Source organism: Clupea harengus, chromosome 2, assembly GCF_900700415.2.
Source record: "Clupea harengus chromosome 2, Ch_v2.0.2, whole genome shotgun sequence".
NCBI lineage: Eukaryota > Metazoa > Chordata > Actinopteri > Clupeiformes > Clupeidae > Clupea > Clupea harengus.
The window spans coordinates 15,258,362-15,279,467 of NC_045153.1; the positions used below are offsets into that span (position 1 = coordinate 15,258,362).

A 21,106-nucleotide genomic window follows, 5' to 3' on the forward strand; every position below is an offset into this window, starting at 1 on the left:
AAAAGCCAACAAAACCTGTGGTAGGGAGATGGAGGCGTGAAGGCCTCCCTGTGCCGTCCATGAGAGATGAGCTGGAGAGGGAAAGGCTGGTTGACATGCATCATCCTGTCTGGCGTCCGTGCTGAGCGGAGGTGGTTAAGACAGACCCAGTGTGGGGCTGCGCTGACGGAGCCGGCTGACAGCGCTGATTTAAAGGATCTCGTCCCAGTGGCAGGCGCAGCTGCGGCCCCCCCGACCACATGCAGCACATGTGATTTAGCTCCCCTGGATACTGACTGAAAGAGACTCCACTGAAGAGAGAGAGAGAGAGAGAGAGAGAGAAAGAGAGAGCAGAAGTGGTGGGAGAGAGAGTATTTTTTTGACAGCTCGTGTAATCATTTTTGAAAGGTCACAAATATGTTGGATATGTGTAAAATCAATCAAAGGCCATACAGTGTAAGTCATGCAGGGGATGCCTGTGACGACCATGTCATGGTAGATGTTAGATTAGCTTGTGTTTTTGCAGGTCTGCATACTTCCATGTCAAGGAGAGAGCCTGCTGCATTTTGCCCTGAAAAATTGCACTGTAGATGAAAATGAAACTCTGGAGGTCTTCTGTGTGTGGTTGTGTGAGTCTATACCTCGCTGTCTTTAGGGGGCGGTGCAAAGGTCCAGTGATGAGTGCTTGTTCAGGGATTCCTTGATTCCATTTTTGGTTTAATCTGTGTGCTACCCTTGCAGTGCATGTTCTGGTGAAAAAAAGGCACTGACGTGTTCATTTCCTGTACCCTCTTCCTCTGCCCTGCCCCCTTCCTCTCCCTCCGTTCCCTCCCCATTTCTTCCTCTCCCTCTGTCTCCCTCTCTCAGGCTCTTCGTTAATCTGGTGGTTGGAAACTCTGATATCCAATATTCCCATTGAATTCATGGGCTGTCTTCCATGCACTCCCCTGTTTAAAGGGCAGGCTTAACCATCAGCAGAGCCGTTCAGAATCTGACAGAGAGGTATTTTGCCCTGTACTCTTGTGGAAAGAGACACAAAGGGCCCATCTACCAAACAGGATCAGAACATCTGACAAGTCCAAATTACCTAGCAGGCAGAGAGCCAGTGAAGCCCCCTATTCAGCCTGATTCTCTTGCTATGGGTTTAGGCCTGCTGTGAACCCCCCTCTGTCTGTTCCCACTGCGCCAAGCCCCCCCCCCCCCCCCCCCCGCTCTTACACTCCCCCTCTTTGAGTCCCATCTGCGGCATCTGCCCCCCCACCACCAGCCACCATTCGGCCCTCTCTAGCCACAGCGGTCCTCGCATCCCGGCCCCGCGCCCATGCGGCCGGCGAGAGCGGCAGCGGCAGCGGTGGGAGGACCATGGCCCCTCAGGGGCGGGAGCACCTGACAGCCCCGGCCCGGGACCACCCGGCCTCAGCCCAGCGCCGGCGCAGCCCCCACACGCGCCACACGCTCAGCCCCGACAACCTGCGGAGCCTGTCAGAGCGTGGGAGCAGCGATGGGGCCATCGGGGAAGCAAGGATGGCGGGCATCGTGGGGCTGCTGCGTGCCAACAGCGACACGGACCTGGTGAGCTCGCAGGGCCGCTCCTCGCTCACCGCCAACACGGTGGACTTCGCCCTGGGCCGGGGACAGAATCTGATCATCTCCTGGGACATCAAGGAGGAGGTGGACGCCACCGACTGGATAGGCCTTTACCATATTGGTGAGTAGTCCATATGATTATTACAAATGCACATGTACGACACATGTACGTTGATTATTACACATGTGCCTTCCTGTTGCATCTCTCCAGGCAGATACTTTATTTCAATCATATCAATGAGAGAATCATATTACATTTATAATTTATATAATTTCTAAATGTCAAAACATGGGACTCTGAATGTTATCGCTGGCTTCAGGATTCATCAGTTTAGGATGAAATTCAAAATTCAGCCTCAGAGCACTAAATGACACATCCTCAAACATCAACCATATATCCTTGTATTGGAAGTGATGTCATTTCTTAGCTATTGTAACGCTCTTGAAGTGTTCACAGTATTAACTGTCATTTCTTAGCTATTGTAACTCTCTTGAAGTGTTCACAGTATTAACTGTCATTTCTTAGCTATTGTAACTCTCTTGAAGTGTTCACAGTATTAACTGTCATTTCTTAGCTATTGTAACTCTCTTGAAGTGTTCACAGTATTAACTGTCATTTCTTAGCTATTGTAACTCTCTTGAAGTGTTCACAGTATTAACTGTCATTTCTTAGCTATTGTAACGCTCTTGAAGTGTTCACAGTATTAACTGTCATTTCCCAGCATTTCTATTGGGCATTTGCCAGTTCCTTCCCCACCTCTTCGTCTGTGATGAATTGGCCTGGGGCCGCTGTCGCACATTCACTTCATTCGTTGTGGGCTGGAAACCGTTGGATTCCAGTCAGACAAGATGTTTAGCTAATGAGCACTGATTTAAAGTCTATTGGAAGCAGGCTACCAGATCAGTTCACAGCTCTCATCGTGGACAATGGCCTCACAACAGTGCAGAGACAATTAGCAAATCAAGCTGAGCCTAGAGACGAGCCATTCTTTTCCCCTTGAGAATAGCTGAGGCAAAAAAGCTTAGTGTTCCATGACTGTATCAGTATAGGTTGTCCCAGAATGGATCCAAATGGAGCCATATAATTGTTTTCAGTCGAAGGTGCCCTCTCATTGCAATGTCCTAAACCACTACCCTGAGCTTGCTGATTGGTAGCAAAAAAAAAAACCCTGGCTAACACTTTTTTTTCCCAGACCATAATCCTACCTTAAATTGACCTGAGATATAGCAGCCTAGCAGTCTAGCAGCCAAGATATAGTCTAGCAATCAAGCTAAGGGTGAATTGTACATTTAGTCAGGGAAGTCTGTTTAAAGCCGGTGAAACTTTGCGCTTCAGAATGATAAACAACTCCCTTTTCCCAGCCCAGCTATGCTGTAAGGTGCAAGAACTTAGCCTTTTTTAAGTCTCGCTTTTTTAAGGGGGTGTCAATAAGCTATGCCCTTCTAAGAGAGGTTACCCGTGGTTACACCAATGGTGCTGTCATCAGTCTTCAAACCCAAAAATGTTCGAAGGCTGACAGTTCTTCACAGTTGTACAACCCTTTGTAGTTTCAAGGAGATCTTTGATCCCCTCTTAAAAATTCACGCGCTGGTGCCGCTACTTAAACCGAGGCAGAGGAGTCCACCGCATTTCCTTCCTTTGGTTTTGATTTTTTGCAAACTCTGCTGTGGAGTGCGTGCTGACCTGTTATATCTGCTGTCATCGAATAGAAAAGCGCTCTGGTTGTAGAGAGTCTCAAATCAATGCCGGAAACTTAAGCCTGCATGCCTGACTCAAGGGAAGTCTAGATGCTTCTGACTCAACAGGAGTACTACTGCCTGATCGTGATCATCATCACTCACCATCAGGCTCCGGCTGTTTTTTAATAGGTCTCCCACAATTCAGTCCAAAATGTTCCTTCATGAAAATAGGGAGAGAGGGGAATAGCACAGCCAATTTGCATGCCATACAATACAACAGCTACTTATTACTCACTTCATCAGCTTCATGTCATCAAAGGAGACCATAACCTTCTGCGACCTTTGGTCCACCTCCTTAAAGACTGCTGGTCCCAGCTCCTCTGTCATGCAAAAATTTGAGACAAGGGGAAGCAATCAATCTGGGCACCATGCCATGCCACATCGATCAAGAGGGCTATCGCCTACTTCATTACTTGCAATGGGGTCTCCTCCCCAGGGTCCCTCAGTTTCAGCAAGTAAGCAGACATTTAATGATGGGGCTCAGTGTGGCCACCCATGTCATGGGTAGAGAAAAATAGAACGCGTCGGATCTTACTCAGTGAAAAAAGTTAGACGTGTGGTCGTTCAGGGAGTTCCTGAAATTCCTCCGTTAATTCTGTATAGGTCCGTGTCAGAACTCATTACGTTTCCAGGGCAACCGCTGCTGGGCATAGTGACAGCTTCTTGAGCATGGCTGCTGCTTCAGCATTAGCTTGCTCTTAAAATATGCAGTCGTTTGGTGTAACTCAAATAAGGTAATAACGTCCTTGAACATCCAGTCTTCCCTGAAACATAACTTATGGCTACACACACACTCAAACACACACATACACACACACACACACACACACACACACACACACACACACACACACACACACACACACACACACACACACACATATTCAAACACACACATATGCAAACACATACATACACAAACACAAACTGATTATGTAAGGTGAAAATTCACTCAAGTTACCTCAGGACTTCAGGGTTGCATTTAAGTATATTTATTCAACAACAACAACAAGCCTGTCGGGCTCCCCCCCCCGTCCTGGCAGGCCAGAGAGAGGCACGGGCCCACTCTCAGAGAGAGAGAGAGCCCGGGCTCACTCCCAGACTGCAGCAGACGAGAGAGAAGCAAAATAAAACACATAACACAAGGTTTATATAGAAAGAAGTTAGCGTTCTCTGTCGCCAAAACAATTTGTCAGCAGGGATAACCACTGGGTGGGTCTCTGATGTCCGAGGTCATCTTACTATGCTTTCTGATGCAAGGATGTCAGAAAGAAGCACAGTTCGACCCTTCTTATCACCTCTGACCCAAACATGCTCTTACACATATGCAGACTAAGTGGCGTCAGCAGCACCTAATAATCTAAGTTACACACCCGAAGAAAGACAGAAAAGCCATGTTCCTGCTTACATAAGCACATGATTCATACAAGGTAATTATTAATACAAGGCATTTGATTTATACATTCCTATGTTATTAACAGTGTTTCGAAATATTTTCTTTCACAAACACAAACACAGAGGTATAGACACACACTCTGCTGTTTATTCTTGCATCGTGCCTCTCCTGAGTGTTAATGCCACATCTGTGTCCTGCCCTTAGATGAGACCTGTCCCTCAAATGTGTGGGACTGCAAGAACCGCGGCGTGAATGGAACGCAGAAAGGACAAATCGTATGGAAACTGGAGGCAGGACCCTACTTCATGGAACGTGAGTGATGACAGAAGAAAGAGGGGTGTGTGTGAGAGGAGGGGGGAAAAAACATGACAGAGTAGGGAGTCTGTGGGAAGATAAGGCATATATCACTCGCTTCTGGGCCACGGAGCTAATGGAGTACTACATCACAAGAGCGGAGCGAGAAACCTGCACTCAGCTCCACTGTAATGGGCTTCTGGGGGACGCTGCTACACTGGTCACACAGTGTTCTTAGCCCTTGCCCTGTGTCTTTATGTGCTGAGGTATGGTCATGAGCTCAAAGGAGCCACAGGCTAATCGTCATGTAAGTAATGCCGCCTCTGTTGAGTCATGCTGCGGCTGATGTGCCGTTCAGTGTCTGTGTGAAGCAGCCTTGTGACGTGTCTTTCCAGCGGAGACCAGGGTGTGCTTTAAATACTACCATGGAGTAAGTGGAGCCCTGAGGGCAACCACGCCCTGCATCACAGTGAAGAACCCTGGAGTGCAGGTCAGTGTGGGTCGCCTTGTACACGTATGCATGTGTGTATGTGTGTGTCTGTTACAACCCGGCTCTAGGGAAGCAACATAAGGCGAACATGGAGACAACTCCCTTTTCCCAGCCCAGCTATGCTGTAAGGTGCAAGAACTTGGCCTTTTTTAAGTCTCGCTTTTTTAAGGGGGTGTCAATAAGCTATGCCCTTCTAAGAGAGGTTACCCGTAGTTACACCAATGGTGCTGTCATCAGTCTTCAAATCCAAAAATGTTCGAATGTCAGAATAGTTTCTGTTTTTTAGGCTGACAGTTCTTCACAGTTGTACAACCCTTTGTAGTTTCATCGCACCTTATCTTAACCAGTGTATTTATTAATTATAAGGGAAAAGGTTAGTGAAATTAAGGCAAACAGTGAGCACAGACAAACAACAACTACCAGGCCCGTAACAGTGTCTTACAGTTATTAAGAAGTCTGTTCATCTCTATTCATCTCAGGCTGAAGGACAAGGTGAGGGACAGCAAGATACTAATCGGAGACTGCTCAGCTTCACTCTGTCAGGTGAGATACTGGTGTATCTTTGTACATGTTTGTGTGTGTGTGTGTGTGTGTGTATGTGTGTGTGTGTGTGTGTGTGTGTGTGTGTGTGTGAGAGAGAGAGAGAGAGAGAGAGAGAGAGAGAGAGAGAGAGAGAGAGAGAGAGAGAGAGAGAATGTGTTTCTGTGTAGGGGGGAGTGGGGGGATATGTATGTTTGAGGTTTTTATGTGTACGTAATTGCATTAATGATTATGATGATTGTAATGATTACGTATCTTAATGACTTGCGCCCCTACAGACCTTTGTGCAATGGGTCTGAAGAAGGGCATGTTCTTTAACCCTGACCCTTACCTGAAGATATCCATCCAGCCGGGCAAGAGGAGCTGCTTCCCCAGCCTCTCTCACCACGGCCAGGAGAGACGCACCTCCATAAAGTCCAACACCACCAACCCTGTGTGGCGTGGAGAGGTACAAACACACAAACACACACACACACACACACACACACACACGCACACACACGCACAAAAACACACACACAGAAACATACACTCATACATACATGCACACACACACACACACACACACACACACACACACACACACACACACACACACACACACACACACACACACACACACACACACACACACACACACACACACACACACACACACACACACACACACACACAGACCTATCCATGTTCACTCAAACTTACTCATGGGAACACATATGTATACACACTCACACACTCCCTGTCTCTTTCTCTCTCTCGTACACACACACACACACACACACACACACACACACACACACACTCACACACACTCAACCTCCCACTATCAATGAAAAAATGTTGTCATTCACAAACCCATGCATTCACAGTCTATTCCTTGCTCCTCCACAGAAACACACTTTTGTAGCATTAATGACAGACGTCCTGGTGATGGAAGTCAAGGACAAGTTTGCGAAGAGCCGACCGATCATCAAGCGCTTCCTGGGTCAGCTGCACATCCCCGTGCAGATCTTGCTGGAGAGACAGACTGGGTGGGTGCTATGGCAACGTCTCGCCTCCCTCTGTCCTGCTTACACAGAGTGTCATCATGCTCAGGCACTCGAGCTTGTGTAGACCAATGTAAAATATCTGTGATCTCTGTTTGCGTGTGTGTGTGTGTGTGTGTGTGTGTGTGTGTGTGTGTGTGTGTGTGTGTGTGTGTGTGTGTGTGTGTGTGTGTGTGTGTGTGTGTGTGTGTGGTTGTGTGTGGTTGTGTGTGTTTGTGTGTGTTTGTGTGGCTGTGTGTGTGTGTGAGGTCTTGTTTGTGTCCTCGTCTACAGCACCCAGCCCTTGAGTCTTTCTCTGTGCCGCCGCTTACCCACGGATCATGTGAGCGGCCAGCTGCAGCTCAGAGTGGAGGTCACATCTGCTGGGCATGAGGGTGAGTCTGAGAGCAATGGAGGGCCTCTGAGTGCCTAGAATATTATGGAACAGAAGGGAGCCTGGTCAATAACCAAAGTCCTTGTTTCTCTCGTCACCTGATCCCCGGTAGTTTCTCCAGAGTCCATCCTCGTGGCTGCAGCCATGAATGGAGCCCCAGGTACTCCTTCAGACGATGAAGACCTCCCCCATCCTCTCCCCATGAACTCGGTGTTCCACTCCCCCACTAGCTCCCTGGGCTCGCATAGGAACAGCGACGGGGACATCATCACCCCTCCCGAGAGGGACTACATGGCCAACGCCCTGGAAGACGACTCGCCGTCCTCGCACGACCTGCTCCAGGGCTCTTTCAGCGAGCATATGGACGCCATCGAGGCCCCCAAGGGCCCTGGGGAGAGGCCCCTGGGCGCCGCCTCCCCCAAGCTCTGCTCCAGCTTCCCTACGCACACGCGGCTCAGTGCCATGCTGCACATCGACTCGGATGAGGATGAGGAACGCTCCGTGGCCAATGACACTCCACCGCCCAGGCTCAACGGGAGCCCCAGGCTGCCGCCTTTACCACCAGCACCGCCTGAGGAGACGGAAGAGGAGGAGGAGGAGGAGATGGACTCCTGCAGGGAGGCGGATGAGACGGAGAGGGAGGTGCTGCCACTGGAGATGGTGGAGGGTCTGGTGATGGAGGGGGCCCCTGCACTGGGAGAGGAGATGCCCAGCTCCCTGGCCCCTGAGGTGGGAACAGCCACCCTGCGGGACAGGCAGGAGGAGCCAGAGGAGGACGGACAGGGACCCAGCGAGGACCAGAGCACTGAGGTGGACGTGTCGTCCATGGCTACAGACAGCTGTCCGGCGGGCGCATCTGGGAACGAGGTTTGTGTCTTATTACATTTTAAAACAGGAGTGATCAGTCCTGCTCTTGGGCACCCAATGCTCTCCATGTTTCATCAGCACTCTTGATTAGCTGAATACGCCTGATTTAACTAATCAAGAGCATCATAATCATGTCGGTTTCAATCAGGTTTGCTTGAAGAATGGGTAGATAGAAGATATGCAGGGCAACAGGGCCTCAGCAGTAGGATTATGTTGAAGATTTCAGGCTTTTTAAAGGCCAAAGACAAATGCTGTATGCAGCTGCAAGGTCCTCTATGTAATAATAATTGCCTTGAACTTTTGACACACTGAATTAAAATATAATGAGGAATTTCTTCATCACCAGATCAGTGATAAAACCTTTTTTCTCGGTTCTGGCCACAGGATATGCAAGAGAGTGAGGAGGGGGCTGAGACAGCAATCGACCCTGGGGGAGGGGAGTCTGAACAGGTCTCGCCCACATCCGGTGGCGCCAGCGATCCGGCAGGAGAGCCACCACCCACTGAGATCGCGAGACCGCCGCCACCCACTGAGATTGCGAGACCGCCGCCACCCAGTGAGATCACGAGACCGCCGCCGCCACCCACTGAGATGCCGCCGCTGCCGCCGCCGCCGGAGCCTCGAGCCAATGAGGAGGAGGAGGAAGAGGAGGAGCCAGACACCATGTCGAGGAGGTGGAGCTTAGAGGCCACGGCGGGCGTGTCTCAGGGGGAAGAGGAAGAGGAGGATCTCATTCCCTCGGCGGAGGGCGGGTCCGTGGATTCGGAGACGTTCGTAACCGACACCGAAACTGAAGGGTCAGAGGGTAAGAGTCAGTCCCTGAGATTAGAAGAATGTGGCTTGCATAGAGCATGCATATCAGCTGCTGCTGGTGAATCTCATCGCTGGTGTTAAAAATATAATTACCTTCACATTCGGTATATTTACTGTGAAATAATATATTTTAGACATTTAAAATATTGTATACATTTAATAAAAAACACCCTAGCTGGTCATTTATATAAATAGACTCAGAATTGTCTTTTAAAATACTTTAAAAAGTACCTTTTGTGTACCATGAGAAACTTTTTGGGGATATTTAATCGAACTGAATGTTCTTGTCATGATTGACAGCTCCTGGAGCGCAGGTGAATGGGCACAGCGTCCGCTCCCTCCCCTCTGTGAGACAGGACATCCATCGCTACCAGAGGGTGGATGAGGCCCTGCCTCCTAGTGAGTGTGTGTGTTAACAGTGTTTGTGCGTTTTGTGGGTCTGGGTCTGTGTTAAAGGTAGAGAGTGCGATTCTAATCCAAAACACTTTTAGTCAAATTCAGCTCTTTGCTCCTTTAACTGTCTGTTCCGTGTGTGTGCTAAAAAAAATAATAAAAAAAAACAGATGGAAACAAACATGTTGCTTCAGGAGCCTTGAAGGGAGGGGTGTAATTTGATATGCTGTTGAGCTCAAATATCAAAAACCTTTCGCTAGAATTACAGACTCTACCTTTAATGTGTATTTGTGCCACATGACAATGTGTTCTTAACTGTATGTAACACAATAGGTCATTCATATGTATGTGGTGCATGCACACATATGTACGGGTAAACCGAGGTATTACACTCGAATAATTAAATATTTAATGTATAAGAATTATAATTACATATAATGTATAAGATACACAATATTTATATGTGTTTGACATAAAAAATGACGACTGTAAAATATCCTCACTAACAGAAGGCTTGTATTTATCTCTCAGACTGGGAAGCCCGTATTGACAGTCATGGCCGTATTTTCTTTGTGGACCACGTGAACCGCACCACCACCTGGCAGCGCCCCACAGGGCCGCCGGCGCCAGCGGGGCTGACCCGGTCCAGCTCCATCCAGCAAATGGAGCAGCTCAACCGCAGGTGAGACCCCAACACTCACCTGCCACAGGCACAGGGTATTTAAGGATGGCTACATACTGCATGCCACACACTTACGTTACTACACACCCCTAGAGATGTGCTGAATATGAGCACAGAGCACAGAAACAAACCCAAACAGACATTTACTACCCAAACAGCCATTTACTATGATGCTCTCTCTCTCTCTCTCTCTCTCTCTCTCTCTCTCTCTATCACACACATGTGAAATTAGGTACCAGAGTATCCGTAGGACTATGACTAATGAGAGGTCAGAAGAGCCACCTGTTGAACCACCTGAAGATGCAGACCTGCTGCCCCAAAACATCTCTGGTATGCTGTCACGGTAACAGTCACTTGCGCCAAAACTGGGGTTCTTAAGTAGCCATGTTTGCGTGTGTATTACTTGCCCCTGCATTGAGCCTGCTGACTGCACTCATTTGCTTTGTCCCCTAATTTAAAAATGGCAATCAGCTCATTTAGAAGGTGAATTGAGAATACTCGACTTTGCTTCGTAACCCTGGAATTCCCATATCTAATTACAGTCAATAGCTATGTGCTATTTTTAGGCTACTACACAAACACACCACAGGGGAGCTGCATTGAGCTGTATACCCCCTTGGTGTTTTTTTATATATATTTATTTCTTTGTTTGCTTTTTTAATATTTGTTTTCTTGCAATTTGCAATTTTTCGACTGTGTGTGTGTGTGTGTGTGTGTGTGTGTTTTTGGTTTCAGAGTACCGGAGGGAAGGTCACTCCAGCTCCCGCTCGCGCCTGGCTTTGCTGCTCCAGTCCCCTGGTGCCAAGTTCCTATCCAGTCCTGACTTCTTCACTGTGCTGCATTCCAACTCTGTGAGTGGCACGGATACAGTCCAGACTTGTTATCTGCCTGATGATTGGCTGATGACAGAACTGAATAATGCTCATGCTGTGAAAGTAACTCATGGTGTGTTTACAGTAGATCCTTTCTGGAGGCTGCGCGAGAAGCATTCTTTCACGGAGATTGTTTCACCCACAGGGTCATTTGTGGCTCAGCTAGCTGTCATAAGCTGTTTGATTGTCTCTCGCTGTTGTGTTTTCCTCTCAAGAGTGCCTACCGTATGTTTACGAGCAACACCTGCCTGAAGCACATGATCAGCAAGGTGCGGCGAGACGCGCACCACTTCGAGCGCTACCAGCACAACCGTGACCTGGTCACCTTCCTCAACCTGTTCCTCAACAAGCAGCTGGAGTTGCCCCGGGGCTGGGAGATGAAACATGACCAAACCGGCAAGGTCTGCCCCCGTCAGGCTCGCTGGGCCTTCATCTGTCTGTCTGACAGTGTCCATCCATTACCTTCAGTATGGCTCTTAGCCCCATTGTGCCTGTTCATTTTCAGAGACTAATAGTTTTCTTTCTTTGAATTGTCCTGCCTTTTTTCAGTTTCATCCTGACACCTGATTTTCTATTACTTTCATATAACTGTAAGCTGCATTTATAACCAATAGGAACATAGACTCCTTGACTAAGTGCTAAACACAAGGTCCATTAATGAGAAATGTTCCTAATATCAGTGATGCATATGTAATAGAGTCAAGCTAGTCAAACACTGTCTAGCGTAGGCCTCACTCCATAAAGCTCCCCAGAGGCATATTAGTGATGCAGCTGTGCAGCTGTGCAGCTGTGACTCTTGGTATTTTTGGCAAAGTGACCAACTCCCATGTCTGAAATTGCAGGTTCAAGCCAGTGAGGAACACTGACATAGCATTCACAGTACTACAGTACATCTATCTATAATTCTTCTAAGAAGGCCCACTCTTTATAGCCTATACTCAATAAACTAAACATCTTTGGTTAGCACTAGTAGAAAAGACTTACAGAGTTGCCTTTCAAAGCTTACTATTTCATTATTTTTTCATGCTAGCATGAGACAGGACATAAAAGTGTGTTGGCAACCCTGGACATACACTTAAAATGTGTGCATATGTATGCCTGTAAGCATCTAACACCTGTCTGTTCCTGCAGCCCTTCTTTGTGGATCATAACTGCCGCACCACCACCTTCATCGACCCACGGCTACCCCTGCAGAGCTCACGCTCCAGCGGGCTCCTGGCCCACCGGCAGCACCTAAGCCGCCAGCGCAGCCACAGCGCAGGGGAGGTGAGCCTGCCCTCAGACTCATCATCCAGCTCCGGGGTTAGCATGCTTAAACTAATGTCAACAGTAGGATTAGTTCCACAATACAAATGTTGCTTTGATGTCTCACAGTCCAAAGCCACTCCACATTTTATGGTCGCTACCAAACGCTTGTTCAAAATACATTCTACTTTCAAAGCGACCTTCTGCCAACGAGGCAATATAAACATATTGATGTATCACTCACCTAAAGTGGGTTTGCAGAGGCTGGACACATATAGGAGTTGACGTTAAGAATGTTGTGTCACAGGTGGCTGATGACTCCCGCTCCCCTAGCCCGCCCACTCCCCGGCCCTCCAGCACCTTCAGTGGATCCAGCCGCAACCAGTACCATGACCTCGTCCCCGTAGGTGAGCGTGCTCTCTGCGTAATTATTGCATTATTATGCACATTATTGCAATTATTGCACATTATTGCGTAATTACTCATGTTAAACGAAGTACCATTCGGACTGCCCTGGACTGAGGTGTGAAGTGAAGTGAAGTGTGCTAAAGGAAATGTAATATTGAATAAGACCTCTCAGCTCATTCTTCAATAACGTGTTGTGTTGTTTTCACAGCCTACAATGAGAAGATTGTGGCTTTTCTTCGGCAACCCAACATCTTTGAAATTCTGCAGGAGAGACAGCCGGAGCTTGTGCGAAATCACTCTCTCAAGTAGGGGCTTCCGTCCAGTCAGATTCACCTTTCTCTCCTTTCTTTTTCTTTGAAATTATGTTATTTATATAAAACAATATCATTATTTGTATTATGCTGCCACAATTTACATAAAACCTAATAACACAAATGAAAGTCTGGAGTGTGATGTTATGACTGTTTTTCCCCTGTAGAGAGAAGGTGCAGTTTATCCGCAGTGAGGGTTCGTCTGGGTTAGCTCGCCTATCCAGTGATGCTGACCTGGTTATGCTGTTGAGGTGAGATCACACAGGCAAACACTGCGCTCGTTATATTATCTGTTTTTATCAGTCGTGTGTTTGCTGATGAGGAGGAAGTCTAAAAGGGGAACCATGAAATAGGCCATGTAAGTGTGTGCATGTCAACACATCTGAACGTCATTGTACAAACCAGAGACAGAGCTAGCTAGTCATCGGTTATGCGTTAGAGCATGCCTTATCTTTCCGTACGCATCTGTGAGTCTGGTTTATGACTACATATTTGTGTGTGGAAGTCAGTGTGTCTTTGACCACCGCATAATCTGTGTGATCTCTCTGCCTGCAGTCTGTTTGAAGAGGAAGTGATGTCGTACGTGCCGCCACATGCCTTATTGCAGGCAGGCTATTGTCATGCCTCTCCCCAAAGTTCCCCTGGTGAGAATAAACCCATGACATTGTGCCCATGCTAAGTGTCACGTGGGGATTTATAACCACATCTGTCACCAAAAAGCCAAAGACTCAAAACTAAAGTGAATTATCACCAATATCCTGGTGATTGTGTGCTGTGACATCTCCAGTTCTTTCTTTCTCTCTCTCTGTCTCTCTTGCTCAGGTACTCCACGAGCGAATGCGCGTGCTCCAGCTCCCTACAAACGTGACTTTGAAGCCAAACTGAGAAACTTCTACCGCAAACTGGAGACTAAAGGCTACGGCCAGGGCCCTGGGAAAGTGAAGTGAGTGTGACCGCCACTGAATGATGTCATAAGAAAAACAAGGGCCCTACAATGCACATTGTTCTCTGAATTGTGCTTTCAGAACAGTCGCAGCTCAATACTGTATGCTGTAGCATGCACAAGCACGAGCTCAGCAATAATATGTTTCACTATCAGGTTTCCAAAAGAAGAGAAGTGACAACAGTACACTTCTCTTTCAAATTATTTCTTTTTAGTAATCCCCTAACAACGTATTCCCTAATTCACCCACCACCCATCTTTAACATTCCTCTAGGGCCTGTTTTTCTCTGTTCCTACCCTGCACACGACCTTGTAGCTTCCCCCTGGGCATCGGTTACCTATTGCCATCGCGCAACATATTTTCTAATCAGATTAAGGCTTTCAAATGTATTTTGCTCAAGTACAATAGAACAATAGCATGTTCCAGTAGCTATAAATAAAAGCTTTCAACCACCAAGCCATTCTATCTACATGGATTCTATCTTTAGTCTGCGATTTCCTCATGTGTTCTCTTGAAACGGCTGGCTGTTGAAGACTGGTCCAATTTTGTTTTGTTTGCTGTAAGAGTACAGTGTGTAAAGATCAGTCACGATGGTGTAGACTCATTTGTAAAGTGAAGTAATTATGTGTTTTAAAGAAGCAATCGAAGAAAGTTTGATGATACGCACCTCTTGATCTCTCTCCTCCGGAGAAGCCTTAGACTCTCAAAGATCCTCCTAATCTCCACCATTTTAGCTTGTTGGCTCAGCACCCCTTCAAATGAAGACTTATGAACAAATCCATTTTATTTGTGGTGCCAAGTGACAGCCATTTGCAGTTCAGGATCCGCTTGATGGGCTTTTTAAGCACTTTAAGCACCAGAGGAAAGAAAATGTTTCCAGAGTTTCCAAGATTCCCTTTTGAGACTGATGAAATACATTTCGATTGGAAAGTAACTTCCTTACTTAAACACTAAGTAACTCCTGCTAGACATTTTTCGTCAATAAAACCTAAAATTTCCATAATAATTCCATATACTACATTTGCATACTCAGTGTTTGCTATTTCTGTCATTCTGACATTTAAACACGTATCTAGTCTGTTGTTTGATCCATGCTCCTTTTCCCCATGTTTCCAGACTCATCATTCGTAGAGATCACCTACTGGAGGACGCCTTTAACCAGATCATGTGTTACTCCCGTAAGGACCTGCAGAGGAGCAAATTATACGTTAGCTTTGTAGGAGAAGAAGGGTGAGTATTTTGTTGCTTTTGACTGGGCTCTTCAGTGACCACATTAACAACCATCACTGCACAATATCAGATCCCTCAGAATTGCATGTGTTTTTACTGAAAATGTGTCTTTTTAGGATGTGAAGATTTCCTCTGCCAAGTGCATTCGTTTGTAGCCACCACAGTGAAAGTACTTCCTGTTTCTATCTGTCGTCAGTGGTATAAATTTGAGTCTTTTAAGTGTGTGCCATTATATTTGCTTGTTGTAGATTGGACTACAGTGGCCCTTCAAGGGAGTTCTTCTTTTTGGTTTCACGGGAGCTCTTCAACCCTTACTATGGCCTCTTTGAATACTCAGCTAATGACACTTACACTGTGCAAATCAGCCCGATGTCAGCCTTTGTGGACAACCACCATGACTGGTGAGTCAAAGAGGGGGATGGGGCTTCGGGAGCAGGTGAGACAAAGCCATGGACAAACTGATTAGAGGAGAGAGGATGGACGAATGGACAGTTTGATGGATGAATTGATGGATTTCCAGCTGTATGGATAGATTGATGGAATAACAGATGGATTGATGGATGGATTGGTGACTTGATGAATGGCTGAATACTGGAAAGGATAACTCTGACACACTGAAACCTTTACATTAAAATCCAGGTTCCGCTTTAGTGGCCGTATCCTGGGCTTGGCTCTCATCCATCAGTACCTTTTGGACGCTTTCTTCACCCGGCCCTTCTACAAAGGGCTGCTGCGCATGTGAGCATACACATACTACATACCACTAAACTTGGGCTGTCTTTGAATATACAGTACATGTGCTTATTATGTTGGTCATTGGGAATACATTTCTAAATGACAGAGAATACAATGTTGTACTTAACATGTGTCCTACCGTCTGTAAACTAAGAATATGGAAGAATCTTAGAATATGGCAGAAATGGGTGAATATTAAACAGAACTACTTGTAAACAAAGATTAATAAGAAAGATGTGAAGAATCACATCAGTGGAGACAGAGGTGCTTCCCTATTGGTGCTTTGTGCATCCAATCAGCAAACAGGAAAAAATGACATTGTTTTCATTCCGACCCCTCTTTAGCCCCTGTGAACTCAGCGACCTGGAATTCCTAGATGAGGAGTTCCACCAGAGCTTGCAGTGGATGAAGGACAACGACATAGAGGACACCTTGGACCTCACTTTCACCGTCAACGAGGAGGTGTTTGGACAGGTCAGATGAGAGATATGGTATAAGCAAGACATATGTGTGTGTTTGTTGCTCCTATGGGCTTCATTAGTCAAAGTAACAGATTCATTGCGCCCTTGAGATTTGGTAATGAGCTGTTGCACCAAACCCAGCAATTCAGCAGCAGGAGACCCTGCATACTTCACTTAAAAAACTTTAGATGGGAAGAAATACCTAAAAAACTTTAAATGGGGAACATTTTTAAAGTTGTCAATAGAACCCATTGCACTCTTAAAGTGCACATTTTTTGATCTGTGACCTTGAACAGTGCAATGATGAAGGCCAAAGACTGAAATGTTTGCACTTTTGGTATGCTGTTAAATCTTTGATGTTGTGAGTTTCGCTGACCTCACCACACTTTGTTACTTTGTCCCTGTGGGTTTAAAAAAAAAAAAAACACTACTACAGACTAGGCAGGCAGAACTGACCTCAAAGTACTGTACATGTAACAGCAAACATATACATTCAGAGAGTTAATAGTTTTTCTTTTTTTGTACAGTATGTATTATATGAAATGTGTGTTCCAGCTTCACTTTTCGTCTTCCCACCGTAGATTACAGAGCGTGAGCTGAAGCCTGGTGGGTCGGGCATCCCTGTGTCTGAGAAGAACAAGAAGGAGTACATCGAGCGCATGGTGAAGTGGCGCATCGAGAGAGGCGTGGCACAGCAGACTGAGAGCCTCGTGCGAGGCTTTTACGAGGTACTGTTACAGGTGGCCCAGAATGCTCAATGTCTGCGTGATATCTATGCGAATAATAAATTATGAAGTGTTTGAAATTGTAATCATTTACAAATGTATTGGTTCTTTGGACTACTGGGATACAAAAGAAACAAGGTGCTGAATATAATACATTTCTGTCTACCAGGTGGTGGACGTGCGACTGGTGTCTGTGTTTGATGCGCGGGAGCTGGAGTTGGTTATAGCTGGTACTGCAGAGATCGACCTTGCAGACTGGAGGAGCAACACGGAATACAGAGGAGGTACTGATGGAGGAGGCATTTTAAGCATGGCCTAGGCTGGTTTAAACACTTTCCTGTTGAACAGTTGATTCATAGGGAAAAAAAGAAAGTATTGTACTCCCAGAAAGTATTGCATCATTTAGCTATGGTGGTGCATCTCTCTCCCTGACATGCTTTCTCCCTTTTGCTTGCTTGACCAATCCCTCTGTCTCTTCTCTCTCCTTCTCCCTTCAGGTTACCATGACAACCACATTGTGATCCGCTGGTTCTGGGCTGCAGTGGAGAGGTTCAATAATGAGCAGAGACTGCGGCTGCTGCAGGTATTGCTTGCACACACACACACACACACACACACACACACACACACACACACACACACACACACACACACACACACACACACACACACACACACACAAACACACACACATTCAGTACATGCGCACAGGCATACATCCACTGACAATATCAATGTGACAAAGGACTTATTCTAAGGAGAGGCGATTACATGACAAATGCTCAAAGGGATCAGATAATGAATGAGCCATAATTGGATTGATAGACTCACACTTGAACATGGCATCTTCTAATGCATGATGCACACAACTATTTTCATGTAGAAAATGTCAGGTTGCTTTAGTAATGAATGCATGGCAACTACACCAGCTTCATGTGTATGTGGATGGTTACAGACCCCCTTACAGTACAAGCTTTTCTGTCTCTGTAGTTTGTTACAGGCACATCTAGTGTCCCTTACGAAGGGTTTGCCTCCCTGAGGGGGAGTAATGGCCCACGCCGTTTCTGTGTGGAGAAGTGGGGCAAGGTCACTTCCCTCCCGAGGTACTGTCACTCTTTTTGACACTCGTCATCAGTGTTGTTTAGTCTTCTGCCACCCTAGCTCAGTTCTGTCTGTGCCAGATAGAGACAAGGCCACAAGCTGTTCAGTAGTGTTTTGCTGGTAATTAATGTAAAAATGAACTAATTTTTCTAAGTTTGATAAAGCGTAGGTTACATGGTTGCAAAGAAATAGTCTAGCCGTAACATAAACAACGCTTTCTGTTATGATGGCATAATGACATTGGTGAATGCCATTGATTTTACCATTAATTATCTGCTAGACCTACTTCAGTCAAATAAAATGGATGTAACCCATCTTTAAACTAAACTCCTCAGATATACTCAAATGTATTTGTTTGGTGTGTGTGTGTGTGTGTGTGTGTGTGTGTGTGTGTGTGTGTGTGTGTTTTCTATGTTCCGTGTATGTGTGTTCACTCCAGGGCTCACACCTGCTTTAACCGCCTGGATCTACCACCATACCCCTGCTTCTCCATGCTTTATGAGAAGATGCTCACAGCCGTGGAGGAGACCAGCACCTTTGGCCTGGAGTAGCACCACAATCCACCACCTCCCTCCACCTTTTCTCCACTTATCTTGGTCACTGCTCGATACCTCCAAGCCCTTAGCTCTTAACTCTACCCCTAGTGCCCTAGTCCTCTCCTTGCCTTCAGTCTATGGCCTTGGTTACTTCACTGTTGCAAAAGGAAAAAAATAACTCTCTTTATCAGATACATGCCCTGAAAAAAACACACTGGAATGATCTCATCTGTGGACTTCTCTAATGTCACATCCGGACTCTTTCTTGTGAAGCAATTAATGCTTGATGCACACACACACACACACACACACACACACACACACAATCACACTCACACACACACACCATCCTTACAAGAATGTAGAAAACATGATGAATGTATGAACTTCTAATGCTTAATTGTGGTATGAAGTTAGTGGTATGGTAGTCGAGAATTTAGCTCTTTGGATATGGGCTCGATTTGAAACACTTGAGACCAGTCACTTGACAGACAGAGACCTCGGATGAGAGTTGGAATTGTACCAAAAAGACAGATATCATACAGCATCATGTGACTAAGAAAGAAACAACTGGGGTTTTCAAGGAAATCAGGGAGGGGTGCATCTATAATGGATGATAGTTTTAACTGATTCTAAGTTATATTTTACACTCCGGAACCTTCTTAATATGAACAAGCGAACTTTCAAAGCTGTCTTTGAATCTGCTACTGCGGGAAAAAGTTGAAAGCTTTTACAATAAATAGCTTTTATCCCCAGTTATTGAGGATATTTAACATGTGACTCAGCCCAGTAGGCAGTACTGGGGGGGCTCAAGAGACTAGCCTGCTTCAGCGACAATGCAGCAAGAAGCTATTAAACATTCAATGACATGGAGCCTTGGACTGAGGAGCGACATAAACCAGCCACCACCTCCTCAGTCACATTGGCCTCTGGTGCAGGTGCAGTGAAGCATGTTAGTGAGCTGTCAGTGCATATAACTTGCCATTTCCACAGCATATAGGAATGGAATGATCAAGTACAAGAGTACATCGTTGTTGCATGTTCTCCCTTGTAAATCTGTTGGCCTCAAGCGCATTCACTGCATGCAGGCCGACATGCACTTGGATGTATTGTGTTTGGTTCGTCACCCCAGTAGTTGTGGCCCTAATTTAAAAAAAATAGTGCCAAAGCAGCTCTCCAGTATGACTGAGTCCATTGAGGTGCAGCAGACTGTTACTGTTTGTTTGTATGTCCCACTGCTCATCACACACACACACACACACACACACACACACACACACACAATATCACACATTCATAAGAGACACTAACACAAGTTTGGCTTCAATAACCAATTCAGCTAGATCTTAACTCTTCTTGCATACAGATCAAATCTGTAACAAACTAAAGAAAACTGAAAAAAAGCCCCACTTCTCTGTATATCCAAACCTGGCTCAATAATACTGCATGCAGGGTCTGCATAGTAACTCTGTGCCAAGTTTGACCCTTAGATGGTGTCGTGTTATAGCTTGATATTGCATGCTGGAATAGTGCAACAACACCAGTCCAGATTAGCATTTTGCATGAGGATTCGCTGTAAGGGCGGATGTAATGGAGATGAAAATGTGTCAGTTTCACTTTCACAACGTGTCCACATGTTATGTTTTTTTTTCCATCTACTGGTTGATTTGTGAAGGTCGGAGTTCATAGGTCACAGGTCATGGCTCATCTCAATAGCGTGTCAGGGCAAGCACTTGAAAAGCAAGGGAGAATGTGAGAGACTTTCTGTATTTCCCATGTGTGTCCATATCTGTATATAGTTGTATGATACATATGTCTGTCCCGTCCTGTGTCAAAATTATATTTTGCACTGAATGTAGCAAACTTTTTGGGGCAAAGAGTCTGTTGTTTGTCTGTCTGAGTCCATCCTTCACCTCTTCCTAATGCTGTCGAGTCAAAACAGTAGCCCACCCTCTCACTTCTTGTGATACACATACTCTGCTGAAAGGTGTGAATGTTTAACTGCACTGCTCCATAAGCCAATGGGAACAGTTTATTTTTTTAAATGACATCCAATGTTTTCCTGTTTAAAATCATATCTTCCTTTCAGCCAGGATGAGATTGTAAGGGTGAGGCTAGAGTGTTAGAAAAGGCAGAGACATGTAAAGATTATTCTCTGAAATATACAGTTCAAGGGGATCAATATGGAATCAGTAAACAGGACTGAATTCAAATCTCTTAACTCTGAATGCTGAACAGTATCCAACCATGTACATATTGTATCTAAATAGAAGATATCACACTTGCAGCCAATTCTGCAAGAGCTTCATAAGCATTGTATTGGGTGCGTCGTAAGGTA

At 46.0% G+C, this 21,106-nt stretch overlaps 1 protein-coding gene across 2 annotated transcripts; it reads left to right on the plus strand.

Moving 5' to 3' along the window:
* Positions 1–1,186: 1,186 nt before the first annotated feature.
* hecw2a (HECT, C2 and WW domain containing E3 ubiquitin protein ligase 2a) lies at positions 1,187–20,631 on the plus strand. Of its 2 annotated transcripts, none has more exons than XM_031584314.2 (29): positions 1,187–1,687; positions 4,907–5,014; positions 5,392–5,486; positions 5,966–6,029; positions 6,305–6,474; positions 6,918–7,057; positions 7,346–7,446; positions 7,558–8,312; positions 8,697–9,117; positions 9,426–9,524; positions 10,050–10,200; positions 10,433–10,530; positions 10,936–11,051; positions 11,288–11,473; positions 12,204–12,374; positions 12,625–12,724; positions 12,934–13,030; positions 13,204–13,287; positions 13,592–13,680; positions 13,859–13,979; positions 15,097–15,210; positions 15,459–15,611; positions 15,850–15,948; positions 16,290–16,419; positions 16,988–17,134; positions 17,301–17,415; positions 17,629–17,714; positions 18,122–18,234; positions 18,672–20,631. In XM_031584314.2, the coding sequence occupies exons 1-29, from the start codon at positions 1,342–1,344 to the stop codon at positions 18,781–18,783; spliced, it is 4,581 nt and encodes a 1,526-aa protein (XP_031440174.1). In that variant the 5' UTR covers positions 1,187–1,341; the 3' UTR covers positions 18,784–20,631. The 2 variants fall into 2 exon arrangements, with proteins under 2 accessions (XP_031440174.1, XP_031440177.1); XM_031584317.2 differs by having other exon boundaries at positions 12,204–12,338.
* Positions 20,632–21,106: the final 475 nt, after the last annotated feature.

Bases quoted from the DNA above. Each gene is read 5' to 3' on its own strand.
- hecw2a (XM_031584314.2), top strand. From the start codon at position 1,342: ATGGCCCCTCAGGGGCGGGAGCACCTGACAGCCCCGGCCCGGGACCAC. The intron at 11,052-11,287 runs GTGAGTGGCACG...TTTCCTCTCAAG, and splicing joins CTGTGCTGCATTCCAACTCT to AGTGCCTACCGTATGTTTAC. The intron at 13,288-13,591 runs GTGAGATCACAC...CTCTGCCTGCAG, and splicing joins GACCTGGTTATGCTGTTGAG to TCTGTTTGAAGAGGAAGTGA.